The following is an 18,406-nucleotide window of genomic DNA, read 5'->3' as shown; positions in this document are numbered from 1 at the left end:
AATAAATAAATAAACATGTTTGGTATCGCCGCGTGCGTAATCGCCCAAACTATTAATTAATCACATTCCTGATCTCGCACGGTAAACGGCGTCAGCGCAAAAAAATCCCAAAGTGCAAAATTGCGCATTTTTGGTCGCATCAAATCCAGAAAAATTGTAATAAAAAGCGATCAAAAAGTCGTATATGCGCAACCAAGGTACCGATAGAAATAACACATCATGGTGCAAAAAATGACACCTCACACAGCCCCATAGACCAAAGGATAAAAGCGCTATAAGCCTGGGAATGGAGCGATTTTAAGTGACGTATATTTGTTGACAATGGTTTAAATTTTTTACAGGCCATCAGATACAATATAAGTTATACATGTTATATATCGTTTTAATCGTAACGACTTGAGGAACATATATAACCAGTCAGTTTTACCCCAGGGCGAATGGCGTAAAAACACATTTCCTCCAAATAAACAAAATGCTTTTTTTTTTTTCAATTTCACCACACTTTGAATTTTCTTCTGGTTTCGCAGTGTACTTTATGCAAAAATTCAGCCTGTAATTGCAAAGTACAATTAGTGACGCAAAAAATAAGGGCTCATGTGGGTTTCTAGGTGGAAAAATGCAAGTGCTATGGGCTTTTAAGCACAAGGAGGAAAAAACTAAAACGCAAAAATCAAAATTGGCTCTGTCCTTAAGGGGTTAAAGGGACAGTGCGTCCCTAATTACGGTGTGCACCAGTCATTTCCCTATAAAAGTACACCTGCCCCACAGTCCCTGTTGGAGCCTCTGCATGCTTCCTAGTGTGTTTAGTCCCAGCTGCCCGTTGTTCCTGCCCATTGTTCCTGCCCGTTGTTCCTGCCCCTTGCGGTCCCTGCTCGTGACTGTGTCCGTGTGTCCCGCTGCCTGCCTGCTATCCTACTGTTCCTGCTGCCCCTTGCCCTCCGTCACTAGCAAACCAATCCAGGGGTAGCGACCTGGGGGTCGCCTGCCGCAGCAAGTCCGTCCCCTTGCGGTGGGCTCTGGTGAAGACCAGTGGCCCCTTAGACTCCGCTCCCTTGTGCGGTTTACGCCATCGCTGGTGACGGTCCAGTGGATCCACGACTCCAGTCATTACAATACAATAGTAGAAGTCCATTAGTCCGTGGCTTTTGAGTACAATCCCTAAGTATTCTAAACTAACTACACTATTTACAATCAATTAAGGGGAATGGTAAATCGAGGGGCCCAAATCGAGGGGCAAATCTAGATATAAACCAGGTCATGGTAATGTACAGGAGGTTGACCTTTGTATGGCCTGGTGAATTTTCTTAGGACGTTGTTTTCTTCTGGGAGGATAGCAGAGTGGAGGAATCGGTTGTTCGCCGGTTGGTAGAGTGGGAGGTGATCTGGGTTTCTTGGTGGTTGATAGGGAACCTCTGCTGGAACTGAAATAGCAGCTGTGCTGTAGGGCAGATAGAGGAGTTCTGCATTGAGGAGCACTTCTATTGATGGCAGGCAAGTTGGTGCAGGCTAAATCTTAGGGTCTTCAGCAGCTGATGGACTGGTAGGTAGCTCTCTGTCATTGTTTCAGTCGGTTGCAGTGAACATTTACAGGTGACTTCGCAGTTTTCTGAACCTGGTAAATGCCAGCAGCTTCATGGGAAATAGAAATTACCATGTAAAGATCCTCTTCCCACAGCGGATCAAGTTTCCCAGAATGATGGCCATCTTTTAGCCAGACTTTTTTACCAATTTTGGGAGGTTGGGTGTTGGCACGCCAGTCATAGTCTTCCTCTTGGTGGTCATGAGCTTCTTTCATCTTGCTATTTACTATTTCCTGTGCTTCTTGGATTCTCCACTGGTGCTCTTGTACCCAGTCTGTTTGTGGTAGCAGGTTAGGAGAATCTGTGACTTGGATGGCTAAGACCCTGTCCTTATGTAGGTGGCCTTATTGTCGCCAGAAATGTGGCCCATAGAACAATGAGTGGCATTATTGTAGATCTCCACTAGTTCTCTTAGAAGTTCAGGCCACTTGCCTGGTTTGGACACAGCTGCTGTTCTGAGCATGTTAATGACCACTGGGTTCATACGTTCACACAGTCCATTTCCCTGTCATTCTCAGTTTCTTGCACTCATGGTATTGGCATAACTCTTGGAAGAGTTGAGACTGGAATGCCGGACTTTGATCTGAGAGAATGGCTTCAGGGCAGCCATAGTCCTTGATATAATGATGGCTGTAGTTCTGGCTATCAAGTCTTTCACCGGAACGACTACTGCCCACTTCCTGTTGTGGTTGATCATGGTAAGGGCATAGCTGTAGCCAGATCTTGTGGGGGCCAGTTTCCCATGGTCTATGGCCACAATTTCACCTGGTCTGGAGGTACTGATAGGGTGCAAGGGTGCTCTGGCATCTTTCTTCCCTCTCTTGGGAAGGTTGCAATCGGGGCAATTTTGACACCATCCCTCAAAATCAGTCTTCATACCGACCCATTAAAATCTTCTCTGGATTGTGGCCTATGTCTTATGCACTCTGAAGTGGCCGGACTGATCATGGCATGCAACTTAGACCATTCTGGCATCTCGCCTGGGGATTAGGATATGCTGAATTATTTCGCTTGTGTCACGGCCGCGGCGGCGTCCCGTGCTCCGGGCCGCCGCCGCGACTCCTCTCTTCCCCATGCAGCAGCCGGTGTCCAAAGGCAGGGACCCGCCGCTGCTGTTACTTCGGCCCCGGGGGGCGCCTCACCTCTCCACGCTCCTGTCCGTCGCTGTGCCGGCTGGCGCACGCGTCCCCGCCTCCTAGGGCGCGCGCGCGCCGGCTGTCTCAGATTTAAAGGGGCAGTGCGCTCCTAATTGGTCTTGCACACAATCACTCCCTATAAATTCCAGCCCTGCCCCACTACAGGTGTTGGAGCCTCTACATGCTTCCCATAGCGTTTGGCCCAGCTCCCTGTTGTTCCTGATTCCTGTCCGCTACCTGGTCCCTAGTCCTTGTTCCTGGTTCCTGCTTCCCCGTTACACTTTAGTTCCTGTGTTCAGCCTGTCACCTGCGGTCATGCCTACAGACCTCTGCCAGTACCATCTCCTGCCTACTGCTCCTGCCACGCCTCGCCTGCCGTCACCAGCAACCAAGCCAGGGGTAGCGACCTGGGGGTCGCCTGCCGCAGCAGGTCCATCCCGCCTTGCGGCGGGCTCTGGTGAAAACCAGCGGCCCCTTAGACTCCGCTCCCTGGTGAGGTTAGTGTCATCGCTGGTGACAGTCCAGTGGATCCACTACTCCAGGCATTACAGCTTGTAACAGGGTCTAAGGAGTTTATGAGGATTAGACTCTAAGCGGGAGATTTATTAAAGGGTTTAAAATATAGACTGGTGCAAACTGCCCACAGCAACCAATCACAGCTCAGCTTCCAGCTCTGGTAAAATAATAGAGGAGCTGTGATTGGCTGCTATGGGCAGTTTGCACCAGTCTAAATTTTACACCCTTTGATAAATCTCCCCCTAAGAGTCTCTGTATCTCAATGTCTGGGTGAGCTTTACGTAGTATGATGGGTACCTTGCCTGTGAGTAGGTAGTCTTGGAGTTCTCCAAGAACACGGCTTTCAGCATGGAGCAGCTTCCATTTAGATCTTGGCGAGGGTCAGTCTTGGGATTATCTTCATCCTGCTTGACCACTGTCATCACCTCTTGATGAGCAAAGCGGTTTTAGAAGGGTGGCATCTCAACATCTTCCCACTGCTCTTCACAAGATGGCTCTTGTTTGTAAGCGGGATAACGCGTCAGTGTTCACATTAGTTTTTCCACTGCTACACTTGATGGTGAAGTTAAAGTTTGCCAGACGTGAGGCCCATCTCTGCTCTAAGGCACCAAGTTTAGCAGTTTTGAGGTTCACCAGAGGATTTTTGTCCGTATACACTGCGAATGTGGAGGCCACCAGATAATCTTAACATTTTTCAGTTATAGCCCAGATTAAGGCTAAGAGTTCCAATTTGGTCACTCTTTTTACTTTCTCTAAGGCTTCGGCTAGCATAAGCGATTACCCGCTCTTTGTTGTCTTGAACTTGAAAGAGAACAGCTCCTAGGCCTTGATAGCTGGCATTTGTATATATCTGGAATGGCCGTGTGTAGTCTGGGTAGGCCAGAATTGGCGGGAGAAGAGCCTTTAACACTTGGAAGGCTTCTTCTTGTTCCTGTTACCAATTAATAGAAAGTCTCTTGCCAGGAACATCTTTTGGGCAGCTGCACAGTAGCTCTGCCAGGGGAGCAGCAATTTGGGCAAAGTGTGGGATGAAGCGCCTGTAATATCCTGAAAATCCCAGGAAACTTCTGACATCTTTGCAGTTTTTTGAGTTGCAACTTGTGACTGCAGCAGTCTTCTCTGGATCGGGCTGGATGCCTGTGGAACTGACAACATGACCCAGGTAATTGACATGGGGTTCCAACAGATGGCACTTGGATGGCTTTATCTTTAAGCCATGATGGATGAGAACTTGTAATACTTCTGTCAGGTGCTGCAGGTGATCTTGGTAAGAGCTGGAATATACAATGACGTCATCTAGGTACAGCAGGACACTTTGGAAGTTAACATGGCCAAGACATCTTTCCATTTGGCGCTGGAAGGTTGCAGAAGCATTGCATAGGCCGAATGGCATCCCAGTAAATTCGTAGAGTCCCATGGGAGTAGTGAAAGCAGTTTTCTCCCTGTATTCTGGGGCTACAGGTACTTGCCAGTATCCGCTGGTTAAGTCAAGTATGGAGAAGTAGGATGCTGACCCCAATGCTGTGAGTGATCCTTCTATCCGTTGAAGAGGCTGTCTTGAATCACCTTGGCATCTTTCATTTCCTGGGTGAGCTCTTTAACTGGTTGATACGTAGATGGAGCCAGGGGGCAATGATGCTCTTTGATTGGCTGGTGTTCGCCAGTATCTATGTGATGCTGCAGCAGTGTGGTCTTCCCAAAACAGTCCGGATTGCATTCATGCCTAACACCATGTCAGAACTTGTGCTACCATATGTTTCAGTCACAATAATACCTTGACCTGGTATCCTATCTCTACCTAACTGTGCGCTGGGGCCTCCCGCTGAGGGTAGTAGTAGGTGGTAGTACTGGGTAGGACCCGGGTAGCCAGTTGCCAGATGTTAGGTCACAGTATTGGCACGAGGGGAGCTGACTAACCCACGGGAACCTGACCATGTGGGGTCCGGGCAATTCTTCGTTGTCCCTAGTCAAGGCACCAATAACTAGACCAATGCCAGGGTTCAGAAACAACGGTAGTTGTGCGTTTATTGTAACGGTGGTAACCAATAGCAACAGTCTCTCTGGATGCAACCAGGATTAAGGCGGACTTGAATATATCTGTGAAATGGGTGATGCTGCAATAGGCTGTGATGATAGCGTTACTTGAAGCAAGGAGACGGAATGATGGGAGTAGTAGTGCTGAAGATATGATACTGGGCGTAATGGAGTTGAAATGAATACTTGCTGCTGTTGATGATAATAGAGGATAATGAGAATAGTGACTGAAGAACGACACCCAGATCTTTGTGAGAGATGAGAATCTTTGAGAACTTGAGAATAAGGAACCAGGTTCCGACTGGACTACTTCTGGTCAGCACTGGAGCAGCAGAGCACACGACCTTCTCTCCTAACAGTGGAGAGAGAGCTCACATAACCTTCCCTCTAAAAGGTAGAGGAAAGGACTACACAACCTCCTCCCTTGAAGGTAGGGAGAAGACTACTGAGGTAGAGAGGAAGTGACATGGTATCCCCAGCCAAAGCTCGACAGCTATTGGAGTTACCATGGCAGCAGGGGAACAGTCACGTGACTCACCAAGCCTATTGCATTATCACACCATTGGACCATAGGTAGATGAATATACATGAGAAATACCATACTTGGACACTGGGGGGTGACATAATACAAACAGTTTGCAGTGGGACCACTTTTCCAGAACAGGAATAATTAGGAAACATACAAATAAGAACAAATCCTGACACCAATATACACATTTGAGAGAAATTAGAGAAAACCTCTGTTCTGGGCCACTGCAACTGTATTGTAGCTTCCCAGTAACCAATCTGGGATATGGGTGTACCATTACTTGCAACAAGTGACAGACCTTCTGGAAATTCGCCAGACAGTTCAGAACAATTGAAGTGTCTCTTGAACACCTGATGATCAATGGTAGTGACTTGGGAGCCAGAGTCTATTAGAGCATCTAGGGGGATACCATTGACCCGGACAGTTACATGTGGGCAGGACGATAGAAACCTCGATTCCCACTTGGACACCTTCTTGGACCTTGAGGATTTTCCACCCGAAGGTCGGTCCCTTACCTCAGGGGCATCTCGTTTAACTGAAAACATTCCCTCCTGTAATGGCCAGGTCCCCTACAAAATGTACAGTAAGGTCTCTAATAAGGGGTCCCTCTCGGTGGAAGACGATCAGGGCTAGAAAGAGGGATGTGTGGCTCAGGGGAGCGTGGCCTACTGCGGGAAGACTCTCTGGAGTTGGGGGCAGGTTGCATTTGTAAGTCCTTTAGGGCCTGACATACAGTTTTGAGAGTCTCTGCCATTGCCTCTACTTGTTCTTGTAAGGGGTTAACAGGAGTGATTGCTGCTTGTAGTGCCTGACCTTGTGGGGCAGCAATAAGCACTGGAGGGACAGGTGCACTAGTCAGAACAGGGGGAGAAGGAGCTGTGTATAGTGTCTCTGTGGCACCTGGAGGACTGAGGGTTTTGAGTGCCAGACTCTTGAACTCTGTAAACGGCATGCCAGGGTTTTGTTTTGCCAAATCCCGGAGTCTATCCTGTGTGGACCTGGAATCTACACCCTCTATGAATCTGTCCATGATGATGCGCTCTGCATCTGCAGGTGTCTAGCTGGCGCACAGCTCTGAAGGCAGCATGTAGTGCAAGTGTATAGTCTCTGAGGGTCTCATCTGGCTTCTGACGTCTGTCATAGAACCTTAGTCTGACCTCTGATGGGGACGGGATCTCAAACTCCTCTCTCAGCTTGTGGAGGATGGCATCAATGCTGATCTTGTGAGCGGGTGCCCAGCTACGAACTTCCTCAGCTGCTGGTCCTTCTAGCTGGTCCAGGGGAATCTCTGACTGTTGCTCAGGAGATAAGAAGAGACATTTTAGTAATCTACGTAGTTTTTCACTAAAGTGGGCCAGTGTTCTTGTGGTACCCCGGTAAAATGGCAGATTAGCCGGGCGTAAGAAGATAGAGGCAGGATGAGCGGCCATAGCAGGGGCTGATGAGGGAGCTGCACCGGAGGATGGGTAGGTTCAGGGATGCTGGAGGTGGAGCAGAGGCGCAGGGCGACTTGCTGGTCATTGCTGTCCGGAGCAGACATTGTGGACACTGAAGTAGTGCTGCTGTTTGCAGAGGCTGATGCAGGGGCGTAGCTAGGATTCACGGGGCCCCATAGCAAAAAATTTTAACGGACCCCCCCTCCCCTACGCACAACACAAAACATTTTTTGTGTTGCCGCATGTAAGTAAACACTGGGTCACTTACACACTGCAGTACATAAAGGGTTAAGCAGAAGGACACACGCTTTTACCTTCTCCCGCAGGCCCCCCTCCTGCACGGGCCCCATAGCAACTGCCTACCCTGCCTCTATGGTAGCTACGCCACTGGGCTGATGATGAGCTCCGGGCTGCATGGGTAGTTGAGTGGCTGTGAAGCTTCGGAGCTTCCGGTTAGAGCTCTCGTCTTTTCCTGTTCTGCCAGTAGGTGGCTATGGAGTGGGCGGGAGTTTTAAAAGTTGTGGCATAGCCAGAAAATACAGGATACAGTCCAGATTTAATAAAGATGGCTCCCCCACTTTAATTTTCACACTTAAGATGATTATCGTTGGGGCACTTATCTTCTGGGCAGTATTGTGCTGGGTGGTTATACACTTGTAATCCGCTTTGGCGGGTGAGGGTATACAGTTCTTGAGTAAGCACTACAAATAATCAATCATGCACCATACACAGTTCTTTGCAAACAGGTATACAGGCAGCAACGAGGTTTGAATCCTGTTTGTGACGCCAATTCTGTGGTAGCTCTGCGACCAGTCACCTGCTAAGTTGTTTCGGGTGACGCCATTTCAGTGGTGGTTGGTCGGTGGAATATAGTTTAGCCGGTTATAGTTCTGTCGTGACGCCAGTGGGGGATGGTATACCTGCCTTAGTGTATGGCTCGCTATATTGCTCCCCAAATATTTGACTTTTGAATTTCACTACTCGCTCATCTCTAACTGGCACCTTGTGGTAAAACCTGAGAATGCACCTTCATTACCACTGAAGGGACGACTCTGCGACAGGGGCCTAAAGCACTTAACGAAACCCCCCAAAGAAAAAGGAATTGTGTTTTTTTTCTTCCAATTTCACCACGCATTTAATTTTTTCCTTGTTTCGCAGCATATTTTATGCAAAACTTAAGTCTGCCATTGCAAAGTACAATTAGTGGGGCAAAATATAAGGGCTCATGTGGGTCTCTAGGTGAAAAAATACTAAGGCCTTTTAAACACAAGGAGGAAAAAAACGAAAACACAAAAACGAAAATTGGCTCCATCCTTAAGAGGTTAAAGGGGTTCTCCAGGGAAAATCTTTTTCTTTCAAGTCAACTGGTGTCAGAAAGTTATATATATTTGTAATTTACTTTTATTAAAAAATCTAAAGTCTCCCCATACTTATCAGCTGCTGTTTGTCATGCAGGAAATGTTGTTTTATCTTCAGTCTGACACAGTGCTCTCTGCTGACATCTCTGGCTGACACAGGAACTGTCCAGAGCAGGAGAGGTTTCTATGGGGATTCATAGAAAACCGAGACAGAGTTCCTGTCTCGGCCAGAGATGTCAGCAGAGAGCACTGTGTCAGGCTGAAAATAAAACAACATTTCCTGCAGGACATACAGCAGCTGATAAGTATGGAAAGACTTGAGATTTTTTAATAGAAGTAAATTATGCTACGTTTACACGGAGCGATAATTCACCCGATCGTACGATTAACGATTTTGTAGTAACGATTTTTTTTAATAACGATCAGCGTTTAGATGGAACGATATATCGTACAGAAAATTCGTTTTGCGATCGCTTAAGCCTATCTCGCACATAGGTAAAATAGGTGAACGACTGTTTACACGGAACGATCTGCGAATTTTTTGCGAAGGACGAACGACGATTTAAGAACATGTTCAAAGATCAAAGTGAATGATTTTTCTTTCGTCGTTCGATCGTTCGCTGCGTTTACACGTACGATTATCGTTCCAATTCGATCGTTATCGTGCAAATGCGCACGATAATCGTTCTGTGTAAACACAGCATTACAAATCTATATAACTTTGATTGTTTGCTTGTCGGCTGATCTCTGGTCCTTTCACACATGATGATTGTTGGAGATAAGAGCCTCCCTAGGAATACTCATTAGCAATAATCAGCCCATGTTAAAGGCCTTAAAATGTAACTATCATTTGCTCACATGTCATAAAAAGATGTCAGAGAGGTCAGCATCGGTCAGGGTCCGGGTGCTGAGACCCCCGCTGATCATTAGAAGGTTCCCATTATAATTCTGTAAACGGCTCGTATTAGCAGTCTATGGAATTCATCTCCTTATAGCGCTAATGCAGCACACGCTCTGCCCCTTCATTTCCGCTATAAGGAGATGAATTCCGTAGACTACTTATTCTAGTGATCGGTGGGGGTCTAAGCACCCGGACCCTGACGGATAGTGACTTCTGACATGTCGCCATGACACATCAGAAGGTTTATACAAATGATAATTACACGTTAATAATTTAGGGAATGAGTAGAAGTCCTGATTGTTGAAACTTGCCCTCTAAATAGAATGAGGGTCCATATAAGTGGTGGAGTTAGGGCCCTTGCACACTACTGAAATTACATGAATAACTTGCCGCAGATTCCGTCGCTTGCGCCCCCTGCGCTCCCGCTTGAAGTACCACGGGTCCCATAGGCTCCATGCTAAGGTCGGACGGATTCTGCCGTCTGCCCAAAGAACTGACATGTCAATTCTTCAGGTGGACGGCAGATTCCGCCTGACCATAGAATGGAGTCTATGGAAAGGGCGGAAAGTGAAGCAGAAGCGCGCGGGGACGAGTTTTCCGCATGATTTCCCTATGTGCAAGGGCCCTTAGAGTAAATTCTCCAACCATGGCAAGCTACAATCTTACAATAGGAAATGGGGAGGAGCAAAATCCCTGACTATAGGAGCTTATAATTACAGATAATCCAAGCAGGCAAAAATTCGCCTTGCGACGTTCACAAATTTTCGATCAAACTCGTTAAGTGTCACAAACAGAATCTTAAGGGATTTCAATAAAACAGCCGAACTATAGGAGCGTCAGTACTGGGACTATTGCAGAAGGACTAATTTGTTAAAGTATTTTCTTGTAAAAGTCACAAAAATTGGAAATTTACAATTTAAAAAAAAATGTCAATCAGCCAGTCAGTCATCCATTTTCCGCCATGGGCAGTAGTGGACATCAGTGGAGCAGAAGCGCAACATCAGTTTTCTCCCAGGAAAGCAGTTATAATACTTGTATAACGCAGTGGGAGTGGAGCGCGGCCACTGATTATGTAAGGCGCACGCTCCATATACTGATCCCAGTAAATTGGTAGATTAGGAGTTCATAGGAGTTTACAGTGTCCAGTGAGTGAATAATGTGAACTGTGTCTTCACTGGTCCCAGTGAATTCCTATAGGCACCCAGTTAGGATATGTTCACACTACGGAATCCCAACGAAAAACCCATCACGTATTCCACAGCATGCACCTGCTCGCAGACTCTGGCGGTCCCGCGCATCTCCGCCTGTGCCATAGACTCAATTCTAGGCACAAGCGGATTCTGCCACACACTGAAAGAATTGACACGTCAATTCTTTTGGTGTACAGTGGAATCGGCCTGGAATTCCGTAGTGTGCACATACCCTTACTTGGAAAACTGGACACTTGGTTGACAGCTACAATAAACAATCCCCCATAATCACCCTCCTCTCCTCTCAGTCCCTATATCTCTCTGTTAGTCTCTCCATGCTCTCCTCTTTGTCCCTATATCCCTCTGTTAGTCTCTCCCTGCTCTCCTCTTTGTCCCTATATCCCTCTGTTAGTCTCTCCCTGCTCTGCTCTATCTGCCTGCCGCCATCCTGCTCTCTCCTCCACACACAGCCGACTGGCCACCTCCATTACCGAACTGCCTCATATAAAGGGGGAGGTGCTGACATCATAGAGGGGCCTCCAGCTGATTGGACAGGCGCTTGGAATTATGGTTAATCCCTTTTTCCCGCCAAGTGACGCTCCAGACAGCTAACATGTGTAGCCGCCATAGTTTTTCCGGATTTCCTAGATAGATACATGGTATTAGAGGCCTTATTCTGTACTTACTATGTTATCTCATTTGAGTCCTCTTTTTATTCTAGACACACTCCTTCTGGCCTTTACTCAGGATTACACTGTCCAAATCGGCTTACCACCCCGGCATCATCAAGATAGTTATAGTCAAAGAGCAATCACTTTGGGAAAGATTGAAAATGTCAACGCTATAGCCTGCAGCCCGGCTGGGGAGCTCTTCTGTATCCGCTCTGGTGACCTGTACAGAGGTCCAATGCCCTCCAAGAAAGTTCTTGATTGGTTCACGGTGGCTAGAAGAGTTGGGAGATTTGACTGGACCAAAGTTAAACTTATTTTCTTCAGCCCCAATGGAGATTTTTATTGCACAACTCATAGTGGAGATTTTTATAAGGGCCCCCCACCAGAAAATGAGAATGTACCCTGGTTCTATGATCGGGCAACAAAGATCGGAAGGGGGAACTGGCAATTTTTAGCATTGCTTTTTCATCCAAATGGCAATCTGTATGGTGTGATCAATAACAAATTGTACTTTGGGCCTCCACCTACTGATGAATATTGTCCATGGAACAGTCAGGAGATTGAATGGGGCTGGGAAAGGTACACTCACTTCATGGGCATTACTAACGATGATGTCCTGTGGTGTGTAGATAGACACAATGGAAACCTCTACAAAGGATTCGTACCAAAACCAGGACAGTTATTTCATTATAGGATTGATGCCGAATGCGTAGGATGGGGCTATAATAACTATCGATTCTTGTCCTTTACAAAAGACAGAACAATTACTAATATTATCAGCTTTGATTTCCTGGTTGACGAGGGGGAAAAACTGTCGGAAACCCCTGAGGTGTTGGAGGAGAAGCTCTACGACAACAGAGGAAGCTCTACTATCATGAGACACACCTACACGTAAGTACTCTACTGTAAGCTGGTGTAACTCTAAAGACCGTATTAGACAGCCTGATTAGTGGGGAAAGTGAGTGCCAATCTGCATGATGGCCATTCGATGATTGTGCAGCAAGGGCTGAACGGGCATTATTGCTGACGTTTGTGTAGCCCGTACTTTTAGTGTACTACTACTACTATATAGAAAATAATAAAGATGTATGCTCCCATGTCCACGTTCCCCCAGTGTCCTCCTGGCCTGCCTCTGGGATTCACCACTGTTGAACCTTCTGAGGTTGTCTCTACACTGACAGCCTGCTCTGCCAATCACTGACTGTTGAGATGAGGGGGGATCCCAGGGACAAGCCAGGAGGACACTGGGGGAGTCTGGACAGGTAAGTATATTCTTTATGTTGTATATACCCTGTCCTCAGCCAATGATTTTTAAACTTGTTGAAAGACAATGATCAGCTGATGATCGGCTCCTTGGCTGATCGTTGTGTTTTTTACATGGAACGATTATTTGTTCAAATCGGCCTCATTGGGCAGATAATGGCTTTGTGTCATAGGGCTCTTAGAAGCCGCTACTCAGAGATTGTAGGAAATGGTTTAGCTCCTGATTACCGTTACTTGTTGGATCATGAAGCCCATAATGGAACCAGAGATAATCTGTGACTATGAAGCAGCCCTGGTATTTACTGTAACAGATACGTCATTTGGGGCGACAGATCCAATATAAGTTCACATCTACAGTACGCCAGTCTGGTTTAGGTCGGAAATCCAGGAGATGGGTCCTTTGTACTTTGCTTTGCACATGTTTTTTATGAGCTCGGCTTCCTGTAATCATGCCTTTATTTATTTACCTTTGTACTTGCACCATAGTATCGGTCTCTAGTCAGTGGTCCCTTCTGCTGTTTTATATATCATCAGTTATGGACCATTGTTTGTGGTATTTACATTTTTCAGCTGCAGAATGTAAGGAGTCTCCCTATGACAGAGGTCCCCAACCTTCTCTATCATTTTCTACTAAAGAAAGAGAGACCTATTAGGCATGATGATGTAAATCTTTAAAATGATTCTATTTTAGTATATCATTTTACACATTGGTATCATAGTATATTAACCATCCAGTATGGATTAGGATATCCACCAATATTGGTGTGTACATGTTGTAGTATAGCCAGGGCCTATATCCATGAGTGAGAGCTCCTATAGTGAGCCACAGGGTGGGGATCTATGGCAAACACAACATGTCAGGGATTGTGACCCAGAATTAAAGGGATTATATTCTTACTAATAGGAAATCTTCCACCATGAACCTAAGACCTAAGAACGCTGTTTTTGTTGTGTCAGGATCAATAAAACTGTAAGGGCATCCAGCACTTTCTCCCATGAACATGGATTTACGTTTGAAGCCGGACTTGAAACTTCTTTCAAGTGTGGAATTCCTTTTGTTTCTGAAGCATCTACGACTATTAGACTTAACATGAGCACCACCCACAACTGGAACCTAACAAAGACTAATGAAACTGAGGTAAGTTATTGAGGCTACACTATAAAATACATGGCTGGTCTTTGGGTAATTTATAATGGGGTAAACATGGATGTAAATGGTTTCTCATTCTTGGGGGTTCTTTATTATGCTACAAAGTTACCCAACTGGTTTCATTATCCATCTGTAACACTGACATGGAGGTCTGGACTTTACGAAAGAATATGTATTAAAGTAGGAGGAGCATTAATGTAAGAAAATAACTTGTTATAAGTCTCCAACTCCCATAGTTTCAAGCGTGCCCTAAAGACTCATCTCTTCAGCCGCGCCTATGACATTGCCTGATCTCGTCTTCCTATCCCTTCTCCATCCACTCTATACCCTCCTTGGTGCCATGTACTTTCCAGCTGAAACAAGACAACGGCGTGTGACTGGCTCGCCCAATCACCCATAGGCAGTGTGCCACTATGTACAATGACTGGATCATTGGCAAAATAAAGCACTCACTGCCTCTTGTGTCACCTTCAGTCATCCTAGTCTGTAAGCTCTCGCGAGCAGGTCTCTAACTGTTTGTATCATTTTTATTCGATTTTATTTTATTTATTGTATATACAATTAAATATTATTATAAAATATTATCATTGACTAACAAACCCACTGATACACTGAGTTTAGGGTCAGGGTCGTCCCTCCCATCCTGTTCTTTGGCACTAGATTCAGTCTCCTGAAGAAGCCTGCGGGGTGGGGGAGGGGTTGCTTATCGAGACACAAATTCCATTTTGAGAACATTGGTTTTCTTAAACCAGGAAAGAGTCTTTGAGAAATGCCGGCCCATATCCTCCCCCGTCCTCTCCAACATAGACTGATAGTTTAATCAATACAACTGATAGGAGTCTTTAGCAACCTGGATACCCATATATGCAATGCAATTTTCATTTAAAGGGGAAGTCAGACGAGAGGAGCAAAAATCATTATGGGCAGGGGGTGGGGGTGGGGGAATATAAAAAAAGACCCTAAGCTTACCGTGCCCGCATTATGCCACATGGCTGGGCTGCCATTTTCTCCCCGGTTTCGGGTATGTCACAATCTGGCTCAAACATCACAAGTGGGTGGGATTTGGCCCACTCAGCCAATCAGTGACTGCAGTAGTGTCCCGCCCAGTCACTGACTGGCTAAGTGGGGCATTTGTTAGCAGGGTCGTGACGTAGCCGTAAGGGAGCTGAGAAGATAGCCGGCTGGAGTCCAGGAGCGGGACACGGTGCTGTGCGTGCGCTGGGACAGGTGAATATAACCTCTTTTTTATGTTCCCCTACCCCTGTCCTGAAGTTTTATTTAGCTTTCCTCCTGACTTCTGCTTGAAAGAGAAACACCCGGACAAGATGTTGAGCTTCACCACCTGGAAGGGATACATCTAGAGCTGTGATGAAATCAGCAGCAGTGAGTGATAGACACAAGAAATACAGAATTTTTTAACCATGTTATTGGGGATTCGGCTTTGTCTGTGAGATAAGTGAGAAGCTACTGATGGAAATCTGAAAAATCTAAACACATAGGAGGAGATTTATCAAACATGGTGTAAAGTGAAACTGGCTCAGTTGCCCCTAGCAACCAATCAGATTCCACCTCTCATTCCTCACAGACTCTTTGGAAAATGAAAGGTGGAATCTGATTGGTTGTTAGGAGCAACTGAGCCAGTTTCACTTTACACCATGTTTGATAAATCCCACCCATAGGGGACATTTATCATTATGGGGTTTTTTTGTTTTTTTTTTTTTTGCTAATAAGGAGATTTTGTGCATTTCATAAATACCTGTCCAAGACTTATTAGGGGTTTTGCGCTATTTTACATCAGTTTTCATTCACTCTTTTTCAATGTATGCAATGGGGAGGGGGGTTGTTCTATTAACTTGTTTTCGTTAGATTTGTCAAGTGCAAATTTTCATTTTTTTTTTCGCAAAATCCTCCCCTAGCGTAGCTTTGTAGCCAAGCTGTTTTAAACTGGATTCACACTGTGTTATTGCAGTCCATTTTTTTCCCATTCGTTTTTTGCAAAATGGATGAGAAAAAAAGGAAGCGTTAGTGTGCCTCCATGTGTGCAGCGGATTTCACGCTGCGAGTTTGCAGCGAAATCCGCTGCGGATACTGTACTGTGAGGCTGAATGAGTCCCATACACGCAGCAGATCCACAGCGTGTATGAGACCCGGCCCCTTTAACCCCCCCCCCCCGCCGCCGGCCACCCTCAGCCCCGAGCATACATAACTTGCTTGCCGCCGCGGCTGTGTGCGATGCTCCCGCCTCCCCATCAGCTAATCAGGCAGCACTGATTGGCTGATGGGGAGCGAGGGGGCCAGGGCTGAGGGCTGCGGGCGGGCGGCGTTAAAGGGGCCGGGTCCCATACACGCAGCGCATCCGCTGCGTGTATGGGACAGATTCAGCTTCACAGTTTAGGATCCGCAGCGGATTTCGGTGCAAACTCACAGCCTGAAATCCGCTGCGGATCCGATACGTGTGAAGCTGCCCTAATGGAAAAACTGATCAAAATGGAGGCACCATTCCATAATAAAAAAACGGATAAAAATGCATCATTTTTTTAGCGTACACAAATACTGTGGTTGACTGCATTTTTGTGTACACTAAAAAGAGATGTGTTTTGATCCGTTTTTCAATCCATTTTTTTTTGTTGCAAAAAAGAATGAAAAAAAAAAAACGGACTGCAAAAAACATAAATTGTGCAATATATTTTAATAAATTTTAATGAAATGTACGAAGGCACTTGATTTTTGCGCAACAACCGTAAAATTTAGCACAGCCCATAAAAACCTCCTCCTGCTTAAGTGCAGATGATGCATTGATGGGACAGCGCCACCTACTGTCAGTTCAATGTAAGCTGATGGGACAGTGCCACCTACAGTCAGTATAATGTAAGCTGATGGGACAGCGCCACCTACTGTCAGTTCAATGTAAGCACTGTACTGTATATCCCAACCAGAGGAAGCAGCTGTGTGTCCAAGTATGATAAAAAAAAAAAAAAAATTTAATCTGCGCACATTTCAACAAATTAGAGATAAAGGGAATAAAACAGTGAAGTGATGACATTATGGCCTGGAGGGATATAGTCTGGCCTAGGCTACTTTACACCCCCTGGTATAGAATATATCCCCTGGGGTATACTGTAGCCTGGGCTAGAACTGAGAAAAACAGTGATATGATAACTTGGAGGGATATAGTCTGGTCTGGTTTTACACTACCAAATATAGAGTTTATCCCCCGGGGTATATTGTGGCCTTGGCTAGACTGTCCCCAGGTTTATAGTATAGCCTAGGCTATATTACAACCCTGGGTATGAAAATATATGCCTTTGGGTATACTGTGGCCTGGGTCAGGGGTGAGAAAACCAGTGAAGTAATAACATTATGACCCGGAGAGATATAGCGTGGCCTAGGCTATTTTACACCCCCAGGTGTAGGGTTTATCCTCAGGGGTATACTGTGGCCTGGTTCGACATTAGATGGATATATTCTGTCCTGGATGGGTATACTCTGGTCTAGGCTATTTTATACCCCGGGGTATACTCTGGCCTAGGATATTTTATACCTCAGGGTATACTCTGGCCTAGGCCATTTTATACCCCTGGGTATATTCTGGCCTGGAGGGATATAGTTTGGCCTAGGCTATTTTATACCCCGGGTATACTCTGGCCTAGGCTATTTTATACACCGGGGTATACTCTGGCCTAGGCCATTTTATACCCGGGTATAATCTGGACGGGGGTTAATCTGGCCTGCTACACCGGCACAACCACAAAAATGTAAAAATATCAATATACTATGCTTAGACAAAACTTTAAAAACATTTAAAACATATAGCAGAACTCCACTCCTGGCTCAAATACAGCACAGTGTGTCACCACTCACCCCTTACTGGTACAAAGGGGAACACAGAGCAGTATCAATAATGCACATGTCTGCCAATAATTACATATATCTGTAAATACATAACCATATACAAAAACAGATAAACTACAAGGCCAAGCCCAAAGTGCATCAATAACAGTTGAAGTGCAAGTGCAAGAGATCCACAAGGCAAGCCAACTGAGTCAAGAGAGATTCAACAAGTAAAAAAGGCAACATGGCTAGTGTACACCGGGGTGAGTGGAGCAGAAGATGCCCCATGGGTTCCATTCTACAGGAGAATTTCTCCAGGGATATACAAAGACCATCACATTGTCTCTAAACCTCAACCCAAGACAATTTGATCTAAGGAAAGGAAGCCCTCAGAAAACCCCAATGCGCACAGTCAAACATCTCAACATAAACCAACATTAGGGTAAACCCTTAGGGGGAGATTTATCAAAGGGTGTAAAATTTAGACTGGTGCAAACTGCCCACAGCAACCAATCACAGCTCCTCTTTCCGTTCAGCACTGCCTAAAGCTGAGCTGTGATTGGTTGCTGTGGGTAGTTTGCACCAGTCTAAATTTTACACCCTTTGATAAACCTCCCCCTTAGTGTAGCACCCATCATCAAGAATATTTCATTAATAATGTTCCTGACTTTCCTTCCCTGGATGAACCCACTTGATCCAAGTGTATTAACAATGACGATAATGAATTCAAAGGATTAACGAACAACTTAAAAAAATAACTTTATTATATTTACGTTGATTAACAAAATTTGGACAATAATTTAAGCAAGAG

General features: G+C 45.7%; 1 protein-coding gene across 1 annotated transcript in view; it reads left to right on the top strand.

Annotated features, from left to right (window-relative positions):
• The window catches only part of LOC138796630 (tachylectin-2-like), a 34,696-nt gene that overhangs the window by 7,241 nt on the left and 9,049 nt on the right, over window positions 1–18,406 (top strand). Inside the window, exons 3-4 of the mRNA XM_069976246.1 lie at window positions 11,402–12,242; window positions 13,572–13,752. Of these exons, the coding sequence (XP_069832347.1) occupies window positions 11,402–12,242; window positions 13,572–13,752 (1,022 nt within the window). The remainder of the gene's footprint in view (window positions 1–11,401; window positions 12,243–13,571; window positions 13,753–18,406) is intronic.

Source organism: Dendropsophus ebraccatus, chromosome 7, assembly GCF_027789765.1.
Source record: "Dendropsophus ebraccatus isolate aDenEbr1 chromosome 7, aDenEbr1.pat, whole genome shotgun sequence".
In the NCBI taxonomy this organism is placed as follows: Eukaryota; Metazoa; Chordata; class Amphibia; order Anura; family Hylidae; genus Dendropsophus; species Dendropsophus ebraccatus.
This window is presented reverse-complemented; position numbering and strand designations above follow the sequence as displayed.